The sequence below is a fragment of the Rhinolophus sinicus genome, linkage group LG04 (genome assembly GCF_036562045.2).
Source record: "Rhinolophus sinicus isolate RSC01 linkage group LG04, ASM3656204v1, whole genome shotgun sequence".
Lineage (NCBI taxonomy): Eukaryota > Metazoa > Chordata > Mammalia > Chiroptera > Rhinolophidae > Rhinolophus > Rhinolophus sinicus.
In genome coordinates, this window is record NC_133754.1 from 136,251,456 (window position 1) to 136,270,827 (window position 19,372).

The 19,372-nt window shown below is 39.4% G+C and overlaps 1 protein-coding gene and 1 pseudogene across 1 annotated transcript in view; one reads left to right on the plus strand and one right to left on the minus strand.

The window, feature by feature from the left end:
* Positions 1 to 19,372, plus strand: part of GLDC (glycine decarboxylase) — a 74,567-nt gene that overhangs the window by 30,833 nt on the left and 24,362 nt on the right. Inside the window, exons 9-16 of the mRNA XM_019727139.2 lie at positions 314 to 419; positions 1,806 to 1,945; positions 2,533 to 2,613; positions 4,549 to 4,646; positions 5,152 to 5,236; positions 5,408 to 5,449; positions 6,409 to 6,551; positions 18,726 to 18,801. Of these exons, the coding sequence (XP_019582698.2) occupies positions 314 to 419; positions 1,806 to 1,945; positions 2,533 to 2,613; positions 4,549 to 4,646; positions 5,152 to 5,236; positions 5,408 to 5,449; positions 6,409 to 6,551; positions 18,726 to 18,801 (771 nt within the window). The remainder of the gene's footprint in view (positions 1 to 313; positions 420 to 1,805; positions 1,946 to 2,532; positions 2,614 to 4,548; positions 4,647 to 5,151; positions 5,237 to 5,407; positions 5,450 to 6,408; positions 6,552 to 18,725; positions 18,802 to 19,372) is intronic.
* LOC109445131 (DCN1-like protein 2) lies at positions 14,428 to 15,228 on the minus strand (annotated as a pseudogene).

Sequence of the window (19,372 nt, forward strand, 5' to 3'; positions counted from 1 at the left end):
GGATGTTTGATGACAGCCTGATCTTCCCCTTTATGTGTGACATGATCATATTACATGAAACCCCTTTATAATGGTCAAATTTGAAGGTTTAGTGTAGTGACTCCAGAGCATCTTGGATGCCATGTTTCCCCAGCAGGTGTTCAGGCATGTTATAGATGGTCCCCAACCATCATAGAGAATGCAGGAAATTTGTCATGTTGCTTTGTCTCTGTTTTCTATTTTTGTCTCTCAAGTGAAAATAGTAATTCCTCCCACTAATCATCTTCCATCACATTGTTGAACATGATTCTTTAAATGTTCTCTGTCATTTTAGGCTCTCTTGGCGAATATGGCTGCCATGTTTGCAATCTACCATGGTTCCCGTGGGCTGGAGCATATTGCTAGAAGGGTACATAATGCCACTTTGATTTTGTCTGAAGGTGAGTCAGGTACCTATTTTGAAACTTTGGTGCATAACAGGACTGATACACATGAGTAAGTGAAATTGAAAACTCATTGCATGTGCATACTGTATATAGAACTAAAAGTCAAATAAAGAACTGGGAAGAATATGTTCAACTTCTGTGACAGAGACTGAGTTAGTATTTTTACTATAGAGAGCTCTTATTCACTCCCCACATCCCATACTTGAGAAGGATAAAAAACCCTGAGAGAAAAATGGGCGAAGGACATTAAGTATAATTTAAAAAGAAATAAGTACACAAATAAGTGGTCAATGAACATATATAATTTCAACCTCACTATTACTCAAGGAAATGTAAATTGAAACAATAAAGTATTTTTTCTCCCATTACACTGGCAAAGATGAAAGAGAATGCTGATATTGGTATGACTTTTATGAGGGCACTTAATATGATCAAAAGCTTTTAAAATGTGCTGACAATTTGATCCAGAAATTCTACTTCTAGGAATATATCCAAAGAAAATCATCAGATAGGGCTGTAAAGGGTGTCCATTGAAATACTGTTTAGAATAACACAATCTTGAAAATAGCCTAAATGCCCAATAATAAGTAATTAGTTAAATTATGATACATCTGTAAGTTTGAACATAAACAGCCCTTAAAAATAATGATGGGTTTTGATTGGTAGAAAAGCAAAATTTTCATGATATATTAAAAAAATGTTTAAAGGGTAAGGAAATATATGTATATGACCTACCACACACACACAACTTTTAGAGGAATGTATACCAGAATGTAACTACTAGTTATTTCTGGATAGTGATTCCTCCCCCCTTTTTTATGTATCGTATTTCCTTGAAAATAAGACCTAGCTGGACAATAATCTCTAACGCATCTTTTGGAGCAAAAATTAATATAAAACCCAGTCTTATTTTACTATAATATGAGACCGGGTCATATAACATGATATGATATGATATGATATGATATGATATGATATGATATGATATGATATATGATATGATATGAATATAATATAATAATATAATACCGGGTCTTATATTAATTTTTGCTCCAAAAACCGCATAGAGCTGATTGTCCGGTTAGGTCTTATTTTCAGGGAAACACAGTATTAGGCTGGTGCAAAAGTAATTGCAGTTTTTGCAATTTTTAACCTTTTAGACCACAATTACTTTTGCACCAACGTAATATATTTTACAGTTTTCTATAGTATAGTAGTAAACAGTTTATTTTTTCAAAGCAGCCACCAAAACACAGGGTAGGTCAGGAACACACTATGTTTTAGTTATAGTAGGATTTACCTCTTTATTTCTCTGTGAAATGTCAATGGCGGAGGAACAGGTTTCTTTCTGGAAACCAGAGGATCTCTTATCTTGTCTAGGTCTCAAGCGAGCAGGGCACAAACTTCAGCATGACTTGTTCTTTGACACTTTGAAGATTCAGTGTGGCTGCTCAGTGAAGGAGGTCTTGGGCAGGGCCGCTCAGCGGCAAATCAATTTTCGAGTTTTTGATGATGGCACAGTAAGTCAAACTTTCAGTTCTGTGTTTTGTTTTGTTTTTACAACTCTATGTATACATTTTTCATGACTTTGCTCATTAAAAGCTTTGCTGTTTATTTTTGAAAAATCAATATTGGAACGTTGGGCACAATCTTTTTTTTGTAAACAATTTTCATTTCCAGTTTGGAACACTGGGACCCTTTAAAGGAGAATTCATGCTCAGCTTTCCTTAAGACTCTGTGTTTTCATATATGGGACTCTAAGACCTCATGATACTCCTCTCCATAATAGGACTATTCAAGGTAAAGGCTATGATAGGTGATCTAATAAAGTAAGTGAAGGAAGAAAAAGGTGAGCATGTCCAGTACCAATAGGAGTGTCCTGCAGCCACAGTCAGAAGTGGCTTCTAAACCTCTAAACCCTGTGAAATCTGGGACTGGTCTGGTTGCCTTTGCCTAAAGGCCAATTTAGATATAACTGCACCCTGATATTTCAGAATGCCTGGGAGTTTTGTGCAGCACCATCTCCCCTTTGATCTCTCTTGGGGATTCTTCACTCATCTTGGCATTTAGATCTGATGTTTTTTCTCTTTCCTTTTCACTTCTCTAGCTTGGTATTTCTCTGGATGAAACAGTCAATGAAAAAGATTTGGATGACTTGCTGTGGATCTTTGGCTGTGAATCGTCTGCCGTAAGTGAAATAAAAACATGTGCTCTTCAGACAGACGATTTGAGGTGGCGTCATAGGTGGCTTTTGCCTCTTGTGGGCCTGAGTGTGAGGGAGGGGAGCCCACATGTGACATTGGGTGGCCTGCTGTTAAAGTTATGCCACTGATTGTCCCTTGCTACTGTGACTGCTGATACTTAGAGGTCACTGCTGTGTAGCCAAGCTAGTTGGAAGGATTGTTAACTGTTTAACTGAAACTGTCCCTAATACAGAGATTCATGACACTGGCATCTGGATATGTTGATTCTGGGAAAATTATGCTATTCATTCATATAACAAATATTTATTGAAGACCTAATATGCGCCAGGTACTATGCTAGGCCCTGAGGACAGTGGTGAATTAGACATGATTCCTGTGCTCATGGAGCTTATAGTCTAACAAGGATTCAAACAAGCCCAAGATTGCAATCCAGGTGATGTGTGTAGTGGGTGATATCTGAAGATGCTCTTTGAGCACAGAGGAGGGGCTCCTCACCAAGACTTGGAAGAAATTGTCCTAAGCGGAGATCTGGAAGATGAGTAAGAGTTATCCAGACCAAGATGGCACAATTGAGGAGAAGGAGGATATGGCCAGAGGTGTTCTAGACACTGGGAAAAGCAGCCACAAAAGCTCGGAGGAGAGAGATTACATGAGAATTACAAGCAGTTGAGTGTGACTGAGTTGGTTTCTAAAACAATGAAATGGAATGAGAATGAAAGAGAGGTGTCCAGACCTGCGGCGAGGTGTTAATCACAACACTACATGGCCTGGTGTGCACGAAGCACTCAATAAATGTTTGTCGAATGAATCAATGAAAGGAAGCATTTACTAAAGAAGCTGAAATAGGTTCTAGAGGGTTAAATGGTTCTGTCCCAGTTGTCTGTGTCCTCTTCGAGAGAGGACTTCAGTATCGGGGACAAATGTAAATCATCAAAGAAGTAATACCCTGTTCTCTTTTAAACTTTAATAAACAGGACTGAATGAGCGTCTTCCCTCTAGAGTTCTGTGCTAAATTTAATCATAGGCATTTGTTCTACGCATTTCAGGAATATTTATGGAGCGTCTACTAAAGCCTCTAGATGGCCGAACTACCAGCTTGAGGCAGAATGAGCAGCGAGCCATCTATTTAATTATATATTCTACATGTTAAACCCTTATCAGATATACGATTTGCAAATATTCTTTCCCATTCTATGGTTTGTCTCTTAGCTCTCTTGATAGTTTCTTTTGATGTGCTAAAGTTTTTAATTTTAATGAGTCTGTTTTATCTTTTTTTTGTTTTGTTGCTTACGCTTTTGGTGTCATATTTAAGAAACCATTGGCAAATCCAAGGTCATGCATGTTTGCTCTTATGTTTTTTTCCTAAGAATTTTATGGTTATTATAGCTTTTAAATGTAGGTCCTTAATCCATTTCAAGTTAGTTTTTGTATATGGTGTAAGATAAAGATCCAACTTCATTCTTCTGCACGTGTATATCTACTTTTCTCAGCACCATTTGAATGGACTTGGCACTTGTATTTTATGAGAATTGTTCTCAAAGATAAAAGAGCAGTGTCAAGTGAGAACACTTACATGAGTGATACGGTAACATTTTGCTAGCCTTTTAAAATAATGTAGTGGGACTTGCTTTATCATTCAAGGAACATACAGAAGCTATCAACTTTATGTTTTGCAGTCAACATTGTACAATTTTCCTATTTTCTGTGGTTAAGGTCAATAGGACTTAAAAACAGTGCTCTGAAGAGTTGTCACAATTCATGACTCCTGACCCCTGTCACATGACATCATGCCAGATGCTTGGGGGGGGTGAGTGGTGAGTGGTGCCCTGTCAGGATCCACGCTGACCGGAGGCCGTGGGGACCACATGTGGTTCCAGGCACAATTCCTTCTCCTTAGTTTCTGTGGTCTCTCCATGCAGGAGCTGGTTGCTGAAAGCATGGGCGAGGAGCAGAGAGGTATTCTGGGGACTGCCTTCCAGAGAACTAGCCCGTTCCTCACAAATCAAGTCTTCAACAGGTTTGTGTGACTAGTGTGACTTGTGCATTGTGTCATGGCTTGAGAGCACACGGGAGAGTGGCTTCTGACGCCGACCGTGACATGGCTGAGTTATGGTGGCTCCCTACTGAATCATCACTGGAAGGATCCCACTTCTGACGTGGGCAAAGCACATGTTATTTCCTGCTGGCCCTGCTCTCTTGGTCCTGTAAGCCCTAATTCTGCTCATCAGGAAGAGGGGAGTTTGGATGCATAGGTACTAGGCTGAAGAGCACACCCAGCAAGTCAACATCCTCTTCTTCCCAAATTTCCTCTCATGCCTACAGGCAGCTTCTTATCCTGGGGCATCGTCTGAGGTTTGTGGGGGTTCCATGCCTTTCCCTCTGATGCTTTGTTGGCATGTTGGCCGTGGCTCAATTTGATCTGTATGCTGAAGGTATATCTCAATGTGTCTTATGTTTCAGGAGGACATGTACGGACTCTTATCTAATTATATTGGCCCAAATCATGTGTTTTGTCTTCACAGCTATCACTCAGAAACAAATATTGTTCGATATATGAAGAAATTAGAAAACAAAGACATTTCCCTTGTTCACAGCATGATTCCACTGGTAATCATTGCTTTTAGTCCCACTTCTAACCCCACCCTGATCCCACCTCCCTGGGTCACATCTAATATGCAAGAAGGATGTCAGGGTGGCCATGCGGGGAGATTGCTGGGCTGATCTTACATATGATAGGAAATCACTAATGTGATACCTTTTGGCTGTATCTTCTTAAAGGGGTCCTGTACCATGAAGCTCAACAGTTCAGCTGAACTCACAGTAAGTAGGTCACTTCTGTTCAGAGGGAACTTGCCTGGCTTGTATGTAAGCGGATCACTAGAGAAAGCTACTGCTAGCCCTGTGATTTGATAACTACTTTCATCATCCTTTATCTTGCTATTCAACAGTCTTGGCAGAAACCCTAATTTTATCACAACCTGATCATTTAAATATATGAGTAAAATTATTTTTAAATATTAAAATAATTAAACATAATATTATTACTGCCTACCTTCCTCACTCTCTTTTTTTAAACCTGCCATGTTAAAAGCTTTTATTTTTGTCAATTTGTAGTTGTTAAACTCAGGTAGAATTAAGAACCTTAAGCCTTCTTTCTAGAAATCCATTCACAGGGCCAGAAGGATAGAGATTTGAGGTTTTAATTTATTTCTTGTGTCAACAGAAGATTTGTGTGACTTGCTGCTATAGTTGGTAAGTATGTCTATTAGGCTAGGATCCATTTTAGCAATGCTATTGTGTTCCTTTATTTCCATAGGATTATTCTGATGTGACAAATCATATCAGGCAAAGGAAATCATTTTATATTGTGATAAGTTTCCCCCCATTTTCTTTTCTGTTGGTGTTTTGTTCGGCCTAATGAAGAGAGAATAATATATGTGCTATATAAGAGTTTGAATAAATTATACTTGAAACAACTCATTGGGTTTCATGGATATAAATCTATTTTGGAGCCTTTTTGTTCCTAAAAAGATAGAAAAAGGTTATATTTTTGTATAAGTTCCCTTTCTGGGACTCTGTGGCCCACTTGTAAAATGAAGACAGTCCTTGTAAGATTGTGATGAGAGTTAAATTAATGAATATAAATTGCTGAGAACAGTTCCTGGCACATAGTAAGCACTCTGTGTTAGCTATTGCTACCATCATCATCATCAAAGTTAGTATTGCTACTGGTATTGCAATATGTATATATGCATGTTTTCTCTCTTCTTGCTTTTCAGCCAATCACATGGAGTGAATTTGCAAACATCCACCCGTTTGTGCCTCTGGACCAAGCTCAAGGGTACCAGCAGCTTTTCCAAGAGCTGGAGAAGGATTTGTGTGAGCTCACGGGCTATGACCGAATCTGTTTACAGCCTAATAGGTAAGGGGATTTCTTCTCCTCTTGCTTCAGTTATCTCTTGTGGTATAATACTCACCTCAAAACTAAGGGGCTTCAAAAAACAATTATTTTGTATTCTGGGAATTGAGTGGACAGTTATACTCCATGGAGTGGATGACTAGAAGGTCCAAAGTGGCCTCATTCATATAACTGGGAAGTTAGTGATGGGCTGTTGGCTGTGAGCGCAGTTGAGGGCGTTGATCTGGGCCTTGGTTCTTCTCCATGTGGACGTTTCCACATGGCTGCTTGAACTTCCTGATGGAATGACGTCTGGGTTCAAGGTGGAGTTTTCCAAGATGGAAGGATGAGGGAACTGCAAACCTAAGGCTCAGCCTCTGAAGTTAAACAGCCTTACTTCCAGAGCATTCTGTCTATTAAAGCAGGTTATGGGGTCAGCCCAGGTTGAATATGGGAGGGGACAATACACAAGTGTGAATGTTGAGAATCATGGTTTATTGTGGACTATCTTTGGAAACTAGTTATAGACCCATCAATGACATAGCATGAGAATTAGAATCAAGCATGCATATTAACTCCTAACAAGTAGCAATGTCTCAACGTAGCAGAGCCAGGAGAACCTGGATCCTGGTTTGTTCTGTGACTAACTTTGAAAGTTCTCTTTTCCTCTTCTGGCCTTGGTCTATCTGTCCGTAAAGGAAAAACTTTGAAAAACAATGATTTTCAAAAGCAGAGGGCTCTAGCCACATCTTCTGGGTAATTATTAAAAATACAAATTCCTGAGCCCTTCTCCACTCCTATTGATCATAATCTTCGGGGTTGAGATTAAGAATATTTTTCAGAAGCAACCAACTAATTATAACACAGCCAATTTGGAATCCGGTGTGTTTGTGATCTTTCTGTCTTCATGGGAATGGATGGATGGATGGATGGATGGATGGATGGATGGATAGATAGATATGTTATCAGTGTGAGTTAAAATCTTAAGATATCTTCAGAAGAGGAGTCAGTATCTGCCGCCAGGATTCTCTACCTCCCACTACTCACAGTGTAATTCTCCACCAGCAGCCTCAGCTTTGGTATCACCTAGGAGCTTGTTAGAAATGCAAAATTTTGATTTCAAGATGCAAAAATCAAATGATTTAAAAACAGATATTTATTGTTTCACTTTCTAAATTAGAAAGTAATCAAATCTTAATCAGATATCAAGCCCTACCTCCTATTTGGTAACATTGGCTATGCAGCCAAGCCATGCATCTGTAAAAACGATGTAGCCTATAAAACACAAACCTTTTAGGAAGAGGACATGTGGCAAATGAAAGGAACTCTTTTAGTAATAAATAGCCTCTCAAACCCTCATTTCATAAATAGGAAGGAACTGACATTCCTGAAAGTCAGGCTTTAGTGTACCTTCATTAAAATGTAATCATTCAGCTTTTTTTTTAAGTGGGAGGAACCTGATTGAATTCTTAACCTGAGGCAATAATATGTTATTGAATGTTGAAAATGAGGAAACTTCGCCCTCTAGTGGTGGAATATGATCACATCTTTAGTGTCACATTGGAGAGCCATTTTTCAAGACTAAGTCATTAGCTCTTGCAGTAAACTGAGGTCCCAGCCAGAGTCTCCAGAAGGCTGACCTAAAGTGAAGAATCTTGCCTTCCCATAAAGCAGTGGTTCCCAACCCTCCCAGGAAATTACACTCACATGGTGAGTTTATAAAAATTCTGATGTCCAGATCACAACCCAGATTGAATCATAATCTCTGTGGGGAAAAAAAGAAGTGAGGGAAGGGACCCAGGCATGAGTATTTCTTTAAAGCTCCCCAGGTGATTGCGATCTGCAGACAAGGTTGAGAACTACTATCTCAGAAGTTTCTGTGTTGTTTTCCTCAGGATATCCGATGCTCTTTCTCTGTCCTACTCTCCTCATTTATATGACTGGTTGCGAGATTCAGTAACCCATCTGAGTCTTGCAGGAGGGAAAGAGATCTCTATTGGGATATAGTTCTGGGCAGTGATACCTTCTCCAGCTCCAGAGATTTAATTGAGAAATGGCCGATAAATAGGGATGATAGAGGATTGTATAACCACAAATTAGGGCATGAGACCTTTGGTTCATGGAGCCAAGCCTTCACGTGGACTTTCTATTTTCTGGGGTAGTTAGATCCCAAAAGTGTTTAAAGGACTTACAACAAAAATGTCAAGAAGCTTGCCCCATCTTTCCTATTCATTTGTTCAATTTACAAACCTGGAGAGCATTTCCAGCTCTGTGGAGAACATAGTCAAACAATATTTAATTACCTTTCCATTTCCTACTGTGCCCAGCATGATTGCTTCAGTTTGTTCCCATAACACTGCGACACTCTTGACACTCTTATATTCACAAACACACTCTAGGAATTGCTGGGTTAGAATTATGTATAATGCAATGATTAAGGCAGACAGAAACAGTAATTAACACCTTCCAAGGATATCTGAAATGAAAGACAAACTGAAATTATTATTAGTTCACTTGGCTTACAAGAGTGAGGAAGTTGTTTTATCTTTAAAAACTGCAGGCTGTTATCTTGAATGTTGATAGACCTGGCAGTTGCTTTCCTACAATCTCCTCCCAGGAAGGTTCTTTAACAGAGGTGTGAACAGGGCATAATGAATGGCCCTCAGACTTTGTTGTGCATGAGAATCTCATGGGGGGCTTGTTAAGTTACTAAGCCCCCTCCACCAGGGTTTCTGATTCAGTAGTCTGGCTGAGCCTGACAATTTGCCATTTTTTTTGTTTTTGTTTTTTTCTGATAATTGATTATTTTATTGAAAATTTGGAAAATACAGAAACTCATAAATAAGGAAATAAAGAACATTCATAATTTTTTCTCTTAGAGTTAATTACTACTAATATTTTGATATATTTTTCTTTTTCTATGTACTTTTCTTTCAAATTAAAGTTTATTGGGGTGACAAGTATTAGTAAAGTTACGTAGATTTCAGGTGTACAATTCAGTAATACATCATCTATATCACACTGTGTATTCATCACCCAGAGTCAGTTCTCCTTCCATCACCATATATTTATTCCCTTTTACTTTCATCTACCCCCCCACCCCGTCCCTCTTATCCTCTGGTAACCACTAAACTATTGTCTGTGTCTATGAGGTTTTGTTTCTTCATTCGTTTCTTTTGTTCCTTTGTTGTTTTCAGTTTTATTTACCATATATCAGTGAAATAACATGGTCCTCGAATTTTTTTGTTTGACTTACTTTGCTTAGCATTATAATCTCAAGATCCATCCATGTATTTCATCTTTTCTTATGGCAGAATAGTATTCCATTGTGTATATATACCACAACTTCTTTATTCAATCACCTATGGAAGGACACTTTGGTTGTTTCTATGTATTGACCACCATAAATAAAGCTGTAATGAACATCGGAGCACAAATATCTTTACAGATAAATGTTTTCAGATTTTTTGGGTAGATACCCAAGAGAGGGATTGCTGGGTCATATGATAATTCTATTTTTAATTTTTTGAGGAATCTCCACACTGCCTTCCATTGTGGCTGTCCCAATCTGCATTCCCACCAACAGTGTATGAGGGTTCCTTTTTCTCCACAGCCTCTCCAACACTTGTTATTATTTGTCTTGTTGATGATAGCCATTCTAAATGGTGTAAGGTGATATCTCATTGTGCTATTTATTTGCATTTCTCTGATGATTAGTGATGTTGAGCATTTTTTCATATGTCTATTGGCCATTTGTATGTCCTCTTTGGATAAATGTTTATTCAGGTCCTCTGCCTATTTTTTAATTGGATTGTTTGTTTTCTTGTTGTTGAGATGTATGAGTTCTTTATATATTTTGGATATTAGCCCCTTATTGGAGGCATTGTCTGCAAAAATAAAAGGCATCCAAATAGGGAATGAAGAAGTTAAATTGTCACTTTTTGCAGATGACATTATGCTATATATATATACATAGAAAACCCTAAAGACTCCAGCAAAAAGCTATTAGAAACAATAAACGAATACAGTAAAGTTGCCAGCTACAAAATCAACGTACAAAAATCCATTGCATTCCTATCTGCTAACAATGAAACCTCAGAAAAAGAAATAAAAAACCAATTCCTTTTGCAATTGCAGCAAAAAGAATAAAATACCTAGAAATAAACTTAACCAAGGATGTGAAAGACCTATACACTGAAAACTGTAAGACATTTAAAAAAAAAAAAATTTTTTTTAATTGGGGAATATTGGAAGATATCCTTGGAAGGTGTTAATTACTGTTTCTCCAGGGCCTATCAGCTCCAAGTCATCATCCTTCAGTCTACTTGTGGAGGGCACAGCTCACTGGCTCATATGGGAATCGAACCAGCAACCCTGTTGTTCAGAGCTTGTGCTCTAACCATCTGGCTGCCCAAGACATTTTAGAAAGAAATTGAAGAAGACACAAAAAAGTGGAAAAACATTCCGTGTTCATGGATTGGAAGAATCAACATAGTTAAAATGGCCATATTACCCAAAGCAATATACAGATTTAATTCAATCCCCATCAAAATCCCAATGGCATTTTTTAAAGAAATAGAACAAAAAGTCATCAGATTTTTATGGAACCACAAAAGACCCCCCAATAGCCAAAGCAATCCTAAGAAAAAAGAACAATGCTGGTGTCATACTCCCTGACCCCAGCTTGTGCTAGAGAGTAACAATAATCAAAACAGTATGGTATTGGCAGAAAAACAGACACATAGACCAATGGAATAGAATCGAGAACCCTGAAATAAACCCACATAAATATGGACATAATTTTTGAGAAAGAAGCCAAAAACATACAATGGAGAAAAGACAGCCTCTTCAATAAATGGTGCTGGGAGAATTGGAAAGCTACGTTCAAAAGAATGAAAATAGACTGCTATCTGTCACCATGTACCAAAATTAACTCAAAATGGATCAAAGACTTAAGCACAAGACCTGACACAATAAACTGCATAGAAGAAAACCATAGGTACTAAACTTATGGACCTTGGGTTCAAAAAGGATTTTATTAATTTGACTTAAAAGGCAAGAGAAGTAAAAGCTAAAATAAATGAATGGGACTATATCAAACTAAAAATCTTCTGCACAGCAAAAGAAACCATCGACAAAATACAGAGACCACAAACTGAATGGTAGTAGATTTTTAACGTGCCTTTCTAACAAATTCACAGGTTACACGGATGTGCTGGTTTGGCCAGCATACTGTGAAAACCGCTGGGGTTGCAGTTCTCAATACAGGCTTCATGGTAAAATTGCCTGGGGAGCTTGAAGAATACTGATGCCTGCCCCACTCCACAAACTAGTTACATCGGAATCTTCTGGGGATGGAGGTATCACAGCTCCCCAGGTGATTCTCATGAAGACTAACATCCTTCAGTAGAGTGAACTTTGAAAATGGCCTTTGAAGCCACAACCAGTCATATGCATAGTTTACAGCAGAGTCAAACACCTGATAATTGCCACCTCTGTCTCCTCTTTTCCTGAGCTCATGGTTGATGTCATTGATCATCTCTGAAAAGCTTTCCTACTGAGCCTCCTGCAGCTTCTGAATTCTCCCCTGTGGCTTCTGAATTCTCCCCTACAGAGAACTCTGCGAGGTGAGGCCAGATATCAGAGTCCCTTGATTAAGGACCAATTTCCTAAAGAAACACCCAGAATGCCAAGAAGAAGAGAAAAAAGGGTGAAAGATGAAGAGCCATTTGGAGGAACATATAAAGCAAGGGACAGAAGAGCCTCTCCTCCTGCAATTTCCCTAACTCTTGAAAGTATAATTTGATGTTTGCGCTTTGTAGGGCTCTAGCACAGTGATTTTCACACTAGGATGCATCCCGCAGGGTTTCTGATTTAGCATGCTGGGGAGAGCCGAGAATGTGCATTTCTAACGACTTCCCAGGTGATGCTGACGCTGTTATTTGGGGATCTGAGTTTGAGAATCACATCTTGAAGGTAGTCTTCAGGTATCAAAGGTTCTTAGAGCAGCTGGATTTATCCAGATGTTTCTTGACCAGAATTCAAAAGTTGTAAGTGTAGAATTTAGCTTATGTCAAATTAGATACAGATTGATAAGAACATTCAGAATGACATGTGGAGGGGTTTTCATTTTAAGTTCATAGAAGTAGAGACCCAGGTAGTGTTTGGTGTACTTAAGGTATGCAAAAGTTGGATTAAAATCCTGTTGCTTCCAGGGTATGTGTACTGGTAAATTGTCAGTCAGTCTGTTTATCTGGCCTGTAGGATAGGAATTGGGCACCAATCTTTACCATATTTTCTTGGGAATAGTCTTATGGGGTTGCCAGGAACAGAGTGGGTCATTGCAACACAGTGGCTGTTTTGATCATTTTACTCCCATCAGTTTTACCATAATGTCAGTTTTTTAGCTAATGTTTCATTGGGATCACTTCTGTTCCTGACCATTTGATGGTGGTATTTTTAAAGTAAAGAAGGGTTTAGAGGAGGGGAGTTTGGCGTCAAAATGTCCAACATCACAGCATTATTTATTATAAGAAATTTAAGTGTTTCTTTCGGAGAGTAAGACTGGGAAGAATGGGAGAGGTTGCTCTTTTTCTTTTTTTTTTGCCTTAAGTTTCATACCCTTTTGCACTGGTGCAAAGTTTTAAATCACATCAATGTGTTGCTTTCATAATAAAAATTTTAAATTCACTTGTGAATTAGGTGGCATATCCCCATGTGACAGATGAGGTAGCAAGATCCAGAGGAGTGATGTGCTCAGGGCCAGACTGCTTAGAAAGGAACAGTAAAAAACACAGACAGCGCAAAACATGGCGTTGTGACGATCAGCAGTGACTGTGCTTAGAAATATAACGGGACGGTTACATTAGGATGGTGGAGATTTGCTGGGTTTTAGACAGACGGATTCCTCCCACTCTCTTCTTCAAAATGTAGCCATTCCAGTTACTTTGCCTTTACATATCAATTTTAGAATAACCTTGTTTATATCTACAAAAACCTTGGTATTATTATATAATGGTGTATATTTTAGCTTCTAAATATTACAACTTGTGTAATGGGCTAGATGTGTTAGGCATTATAAGTATTATAGATGGTTGAACAAAACAATTTATTTCATATTTAAAATTAGAATTCATCACATGAAAACTTTTTCATGAAAAATGTCTTTTTAAATGTAATAAAATACACACATTTTTTAAACAGCATACTTTAAGAAACTTCTTAAGAAGTTCAAACATTATCAGAAAAAAAAGTCTCACTCAGTTGTAAACGGCTTAAAAGAAAACTCTAAAATCGCACCCTAAATATGACCACCAGTGTGTACACTATAATGGTGTGTTAAAAACTATTAAATGATTTTCAGAAGAATAGCTAGAGAAAATTAAAACAAGAATAGATTTGATAAACCTAGATAGTTGATAATTTTAAAAAAATGTGTAAATCTTAAATTACTGGCACCAAAATTTTAAAACGTTACAATCCGTAACATGATCATTTTCTCTAGGACACATTTTCACACCTTTTTACTTGTATAAATACAACATCCTACTTGAGAACAGAAATACTATCTTCTCGGTACAATTAAAATAAAATTCTGCAGTTGTTTTTAGTGACTGCTGGGATTCACCTTGAGTCATGAATTGTAGCACATCCTGCAGTTCTTGCAAAATGGGTTCTGTTACTTTTTCATAACTATGAAAACCATGGAGAAATCTTTCTTCTAAGAACAGCTGCTATAATAATCTACCTTCAGATATTCCAATGCGGCCAATTTCTGAGAAATTTCTTATGGTGTCTATATATAGTCAGACACCACATTCTTTAGGCAGAACAAAGAGGTTATTTCGTGACAGATCAAGGATGACTTCTACAGTGTGTACATCAGTGACAAATGTACACAGTAACTGACCAAAATGCCTTCTTTACAGGATGCAATTCATTTATAACCTTAATCCATGTGAGGTTTTATGCTTAAGAAATGCTGTGCTTTCCACCTGTGACCACTGGCCGTGCATATTCTGCAAAACCATCTATCAGAGCAGACCACGTTCCTTCTTCATCGAACATAGACATATCATCTGCAATCTTATTTCTAAGATCTAGCAAAAGGTTCCAAGTGGCCCTTATGATTGATCTTGTGGGAGAGTCCAATAAAAATGTGTTCCAAAGATCTAAAAATTGAACCATTCCAAGATAGGATGACATTGCAGAATTTATAAATCTCAACCTTTTTTTGCGCAGGGTTCTTAGCAAAGGTAAAGGTAAAATGATAAAAATCTTTGAAGTTTATTGTGTCCTTAAACTCTTGTTCTAATCTTGGCAAAAGAGCTGAACTATGACGCCAGCCCTGTCATAGGCTCTTCCAATTCCAACACACCACCCTTTTTATTGTTTTCTAAATTCACATTGAGAAGCTGCCCTGATTTTTCACTTAAGATACACTGTTACTAATAGGGCCTAGCTTTAAATCATCACAAAACAGTTGAATTCCGTCAATTCTAATTTATTTTCACCTGGGGGGTGGGGGGTGTTATTGTGCTTGTTATACAGTCTTCTAGTTTCTTCTCGTCTACTGTGTATCTTGTGGATTCTTTGTAGAGTGAGTCTGGGTTTTGGAAGCTGTTTTCTGTTAGTTTTCACTAATTCTCCGTTAAATAGTATCACATGTAGTAGTTCTTTCACCAGCCTGAATACATGCCATGACTGGAGGGCCTTGTTTTTCTAAAACTTTAAGCTTATGCTCACTTGGCACTTCTGTGGGTCTGTGGCTCCTCAGCTGCTGGAGTCCTTGCTGTGGCTGGTCTGCACGTCCAGGCCACTAACTGTTTCATTTTAAATTGATGTCAGAAATCCACTGTCCTAGCTGCCCCTCCACATGCAGTAGTTTTCTAGTGGTCTCTTAATTTGGGTTATGCAGATAAGCAGTTGTTTTTCTTAATACTTTTCCACCAACAGGTGGCACTAATAATTCCCCTTACTTTAATAGTACCCCAGCAGAAAACCTTGCATGGCATTCAGAACATATCTTTCGTACTATTTAGTAGAAACAGCTGATTTTAAGAGGGTCTCAGGCAAAATACCTCCAGCATTTCTGATCAAGTCTTTAGCATATTGCCTTTCTCTTGGATTACCAGCTCATAAATCTAGTCTCTTCTTTATTTCTAGTCTAAACATCTTGACTGGTCTTCCAACAAAACAAGATGAACAGAAAACATGAAAATACAAAATCCCTTTGTTGAGGCCCCTTTCCAAGGGGGAAAGGTCAACATAAATGTTGATTGCCTGGGCTGGAGACGAAAACTCAGTTTTGAACAAATGTACTAAACAGTTATTGCAGAGCTACTCCATGCCGAGTACTGTTCTATCTATTCCCTGTGAGGCAATGTGCAGAGCTCTGAGACCTAGATCCTATCCTCAAAGCATATACTTTCACTCTGAAGTAAGACAGGCATACAAAGTAAATGTGACATCTGTGATAATTTCCAATGTACAATAAATGTACAGGAAAATGTTATCAGAAGAGCGAGTCAAATACTATGAAAGTTTGAAGGAGGTAAAGAATCATTCAATCAATCAATCAATCAATATTTATTGAACATCCCCTATGTCCGTGTTCTTGGCACAGAGAATACAATGTTAGTCAAGACACGGAAGATTTCTGCCCTCAGGGAAGGCCTCTCTGAGGAAGTGACATTTCTGCTGAGGCCTAAATATTGATAAGAAGCCAGATATTTGAAGATCACGAGGAGGAGCTTTGTGTGCAGAAGGTACCATCTAGTGCAAAAGGCCCAAGGCAGGAGTTGACTTGATATGTTTCAGGGAAGGAAGAAGGCCTGGGTGGCAGGAGGACAGTGAGCAAGGAGAGGAATGGCAGAAGGTGGGTGCAGAGGTAGGCAGCAGCCACAGCTCACATGGGGATTTGTTGACCAGGGTAAGGAGCTGGATTCGTGACTTTCTGGAACGCTTTATGGAAGAGGTTGAACTTGAGTAGGGGCTGGTTGCAGAACGAGTGGAATTTGGCTGGTGGGAGGGAAAAGAGAGGGTCGTGGACCTGCTCATTCAGATACTGTGGTCACCCATCCGTGGTGCCTGAGTAGCAGAGCAGTCAGGGTTGCTGCATCGCCGATGATGAAGATGATTGATGATGATGATGGTGACCGTGACAATGAAAGGAGTGGTGATAGTCGCCAGGACTCATTGAGTGTTTACCTTGTGCCAGGCACTGTGATAAGCACTTCACCGTGGATCATCTCATTTGTCATCACACCCACCCTCAAGATTGGTGCAGTTATCCCCATTTTAGAGACAGGAACACAGAGGCACAGAAAGCCTAAGCAACTAGTGGTGTTAGTGGTTTGCTGAAGTGTGGCATACTCATTTTTCTGTTCTCAAAAGAAAAAAACACCAAATGAGCTAGAACTTGTTTGTCAGAAGCCAGCAAAACAGAACACCAGTGTTTACCTCCCTCTGAAGAGTACAGAGAGGCAAAGCTCACTCGGTGTGGGTGACAAGCAACTGGGTGCCCCAGGTCTTCTGGGGTCAGGCCTTCTTTTGTTGCATCATTCAGGCAAGGGTTCTGTGAAGGGAAACCCTTGTTTGCTCCCACAACTCTCTTTGCATCACATGCTCAGAGGACCTGCACTGCTCACAAGGCAAGCATGAGGCTCCTTGAGACTGACTGACTTCTACCGAAGTCTGTCTGTCACTGTTGGTTGTTTGGGCATGTGAAACTCTGCCCTCAGTTTCTTCATGTGTAAAATGGGGGCGATGGTACGTACCTCATCGGGTCTTGGAAGGATTAGATAAGATGACGTAAAGTGCTTGGTGGCAACAGCAATAGGTACCATTTCCCTGTGCTATCTGCTCGCGGAGTGCCTGGTAAATAAGTTCTTAAGTAGTGGAGCAATTTATGTTTACTGTTACTATTATTATGACTTTTAGCACATCTAGTCCTTTCTATTGCTTTGTGGTGCCCACACTGTGGAAATCACCGCTTTCCTTCCCTTTCTCCAGCCATGCTCAAAGCCCTTCATCTCCAGATGTTTCCCTGTTCTCTCTCTTCTCCTCATGCTGAGCCCTAAATGATCAATTTTGCCAACTACCGACACCAAACCATCATGCCCCTACACTAATTTGCAAATATTTCAAATCCAACTGGTTCTATGGCAGTTCTCTCAAAAAAGAAAAGTTCCTGTGCTCAAACTTTTAGCTGTTAGGTAAGAAATGAAAGAAAGTTTATCTAATTTATTCTTACGCCGTGTGCATTTAGAGTGTGATCTCGAATATGACCAGGTGACTGGGGGGATGAATGCCAAAACCACTGGGTCTTCCAGAGTCAAATGATGGTGTAATTTTGCAAAATGGAGGAAATACGTATTTTTGAATGGGATTTAAAAACCTATTACTCACTTCCCTTTCCTTCCTGCAGAGAGTACTGAGAATATTAAGGAACAGTTTATGATTGACTCAGCATTGCTCACTGGAATGTTAGTCATTAAGGGTGCTCTAAAAGTGGTGCCTTTGTGGACTGTTTTGATGGCTATGGCCAGCCACTAGCAGCCATGTGCAAGTGAGATCTGGGAAAGCAGACCCGAGACTGACGGGAATGGTGCCACATTCAAAGTGCACAGTTCCTTTGGGACAATCTGATCATTGACTAAGTATTTGGTGACATTAAGAAATCATTGTTCATGGTTTTAGGTGTGATAATTGTAGTTATATTTTAAAAAATAATTCTTATCTTTGAAACATATATATTGAAGTTTGAATAGATGAAATGATAACGATGCTTGAGTTTTGCTTCAAAACAATCTATTAATAGTTCAGAATGAGGAGGGTTAGTGAGGGATATAGTAGACTGACCATAATCCAGTAATTGTCAAAGCTGGGGGACAGGTACATGTGGTTCCTTATATTCCTCTCTATTTTTGTTTGAAATTTTCCACAATAAAAAAGATGTTTTTGGTTCACGGTCCTGAGTGAGGATCGAGAGGCCCATCTCTGAGTAGGAGTTTTAGTGCACAAACTGGGTGTTCAAGTCGTTTAGGTCACGCAGAAATCCTAGGTGGGCATTCCATGGTGTCGGGAGTGACTGTGTCACATGTTGGCAAACACGCAGCCCATGCCTGATGAATATTGAATGAGTAAATGAACACGAAAAGGTCCAAATTCCTGATCCTGCTCTTCTTGTCTTTTCAGTGGAGCCCAGGGGGAATATGCTGGGCTGGCCACTATCCGAGCTTACTTAGAAGGGAAAGGAGAGACACACAGAACGGTGAGTATGGACAGGTGGTGCCTGCTCACCACCTGGTGGCAGCAGGTCCAGCTCCCAGGGTCGCTTTTGTTCTGTGGGACACTTCCTCCAAGCCTTCTTGGAAGTAGCTGAAGGAACATATAACCAAGAAACAAATTTCCGTGAACTGGCCATTGCGATCCTTGCCTCTAAGACACTATTGGACCATTTGTAGGGAAAACATTCAGAGATAAAAGGCTTTTGGTCAAACCCACTCTGTAAAAACCAGCCAGTTGGCTGTGGAACTGCTCACCCAGGGGAGCAGAGGGAGGAAGGGGCAGGCACGTAGCCAAGCCTCCTCCCTTTGGCTCAGCCCTGGCCCTAAGCCTGGACAGCGGGCAGAGACTGAGCTTTAATTCTTCTGTAACTCCTACTGTGCCTGAGCACAGTTCTGCTTATATGTATACTCCAAAAATATTTGTTGAATCAACAAATGCCCTAGTAAATGACTGTCAGCACTAAGCAACAAAAGTAGACGTGGCACAGAGATCATGGTTCTGCTTCATTGTTTGCTTTGGGTATGAGAGTCTGGCCTTGGATCCAAACTGCTCTG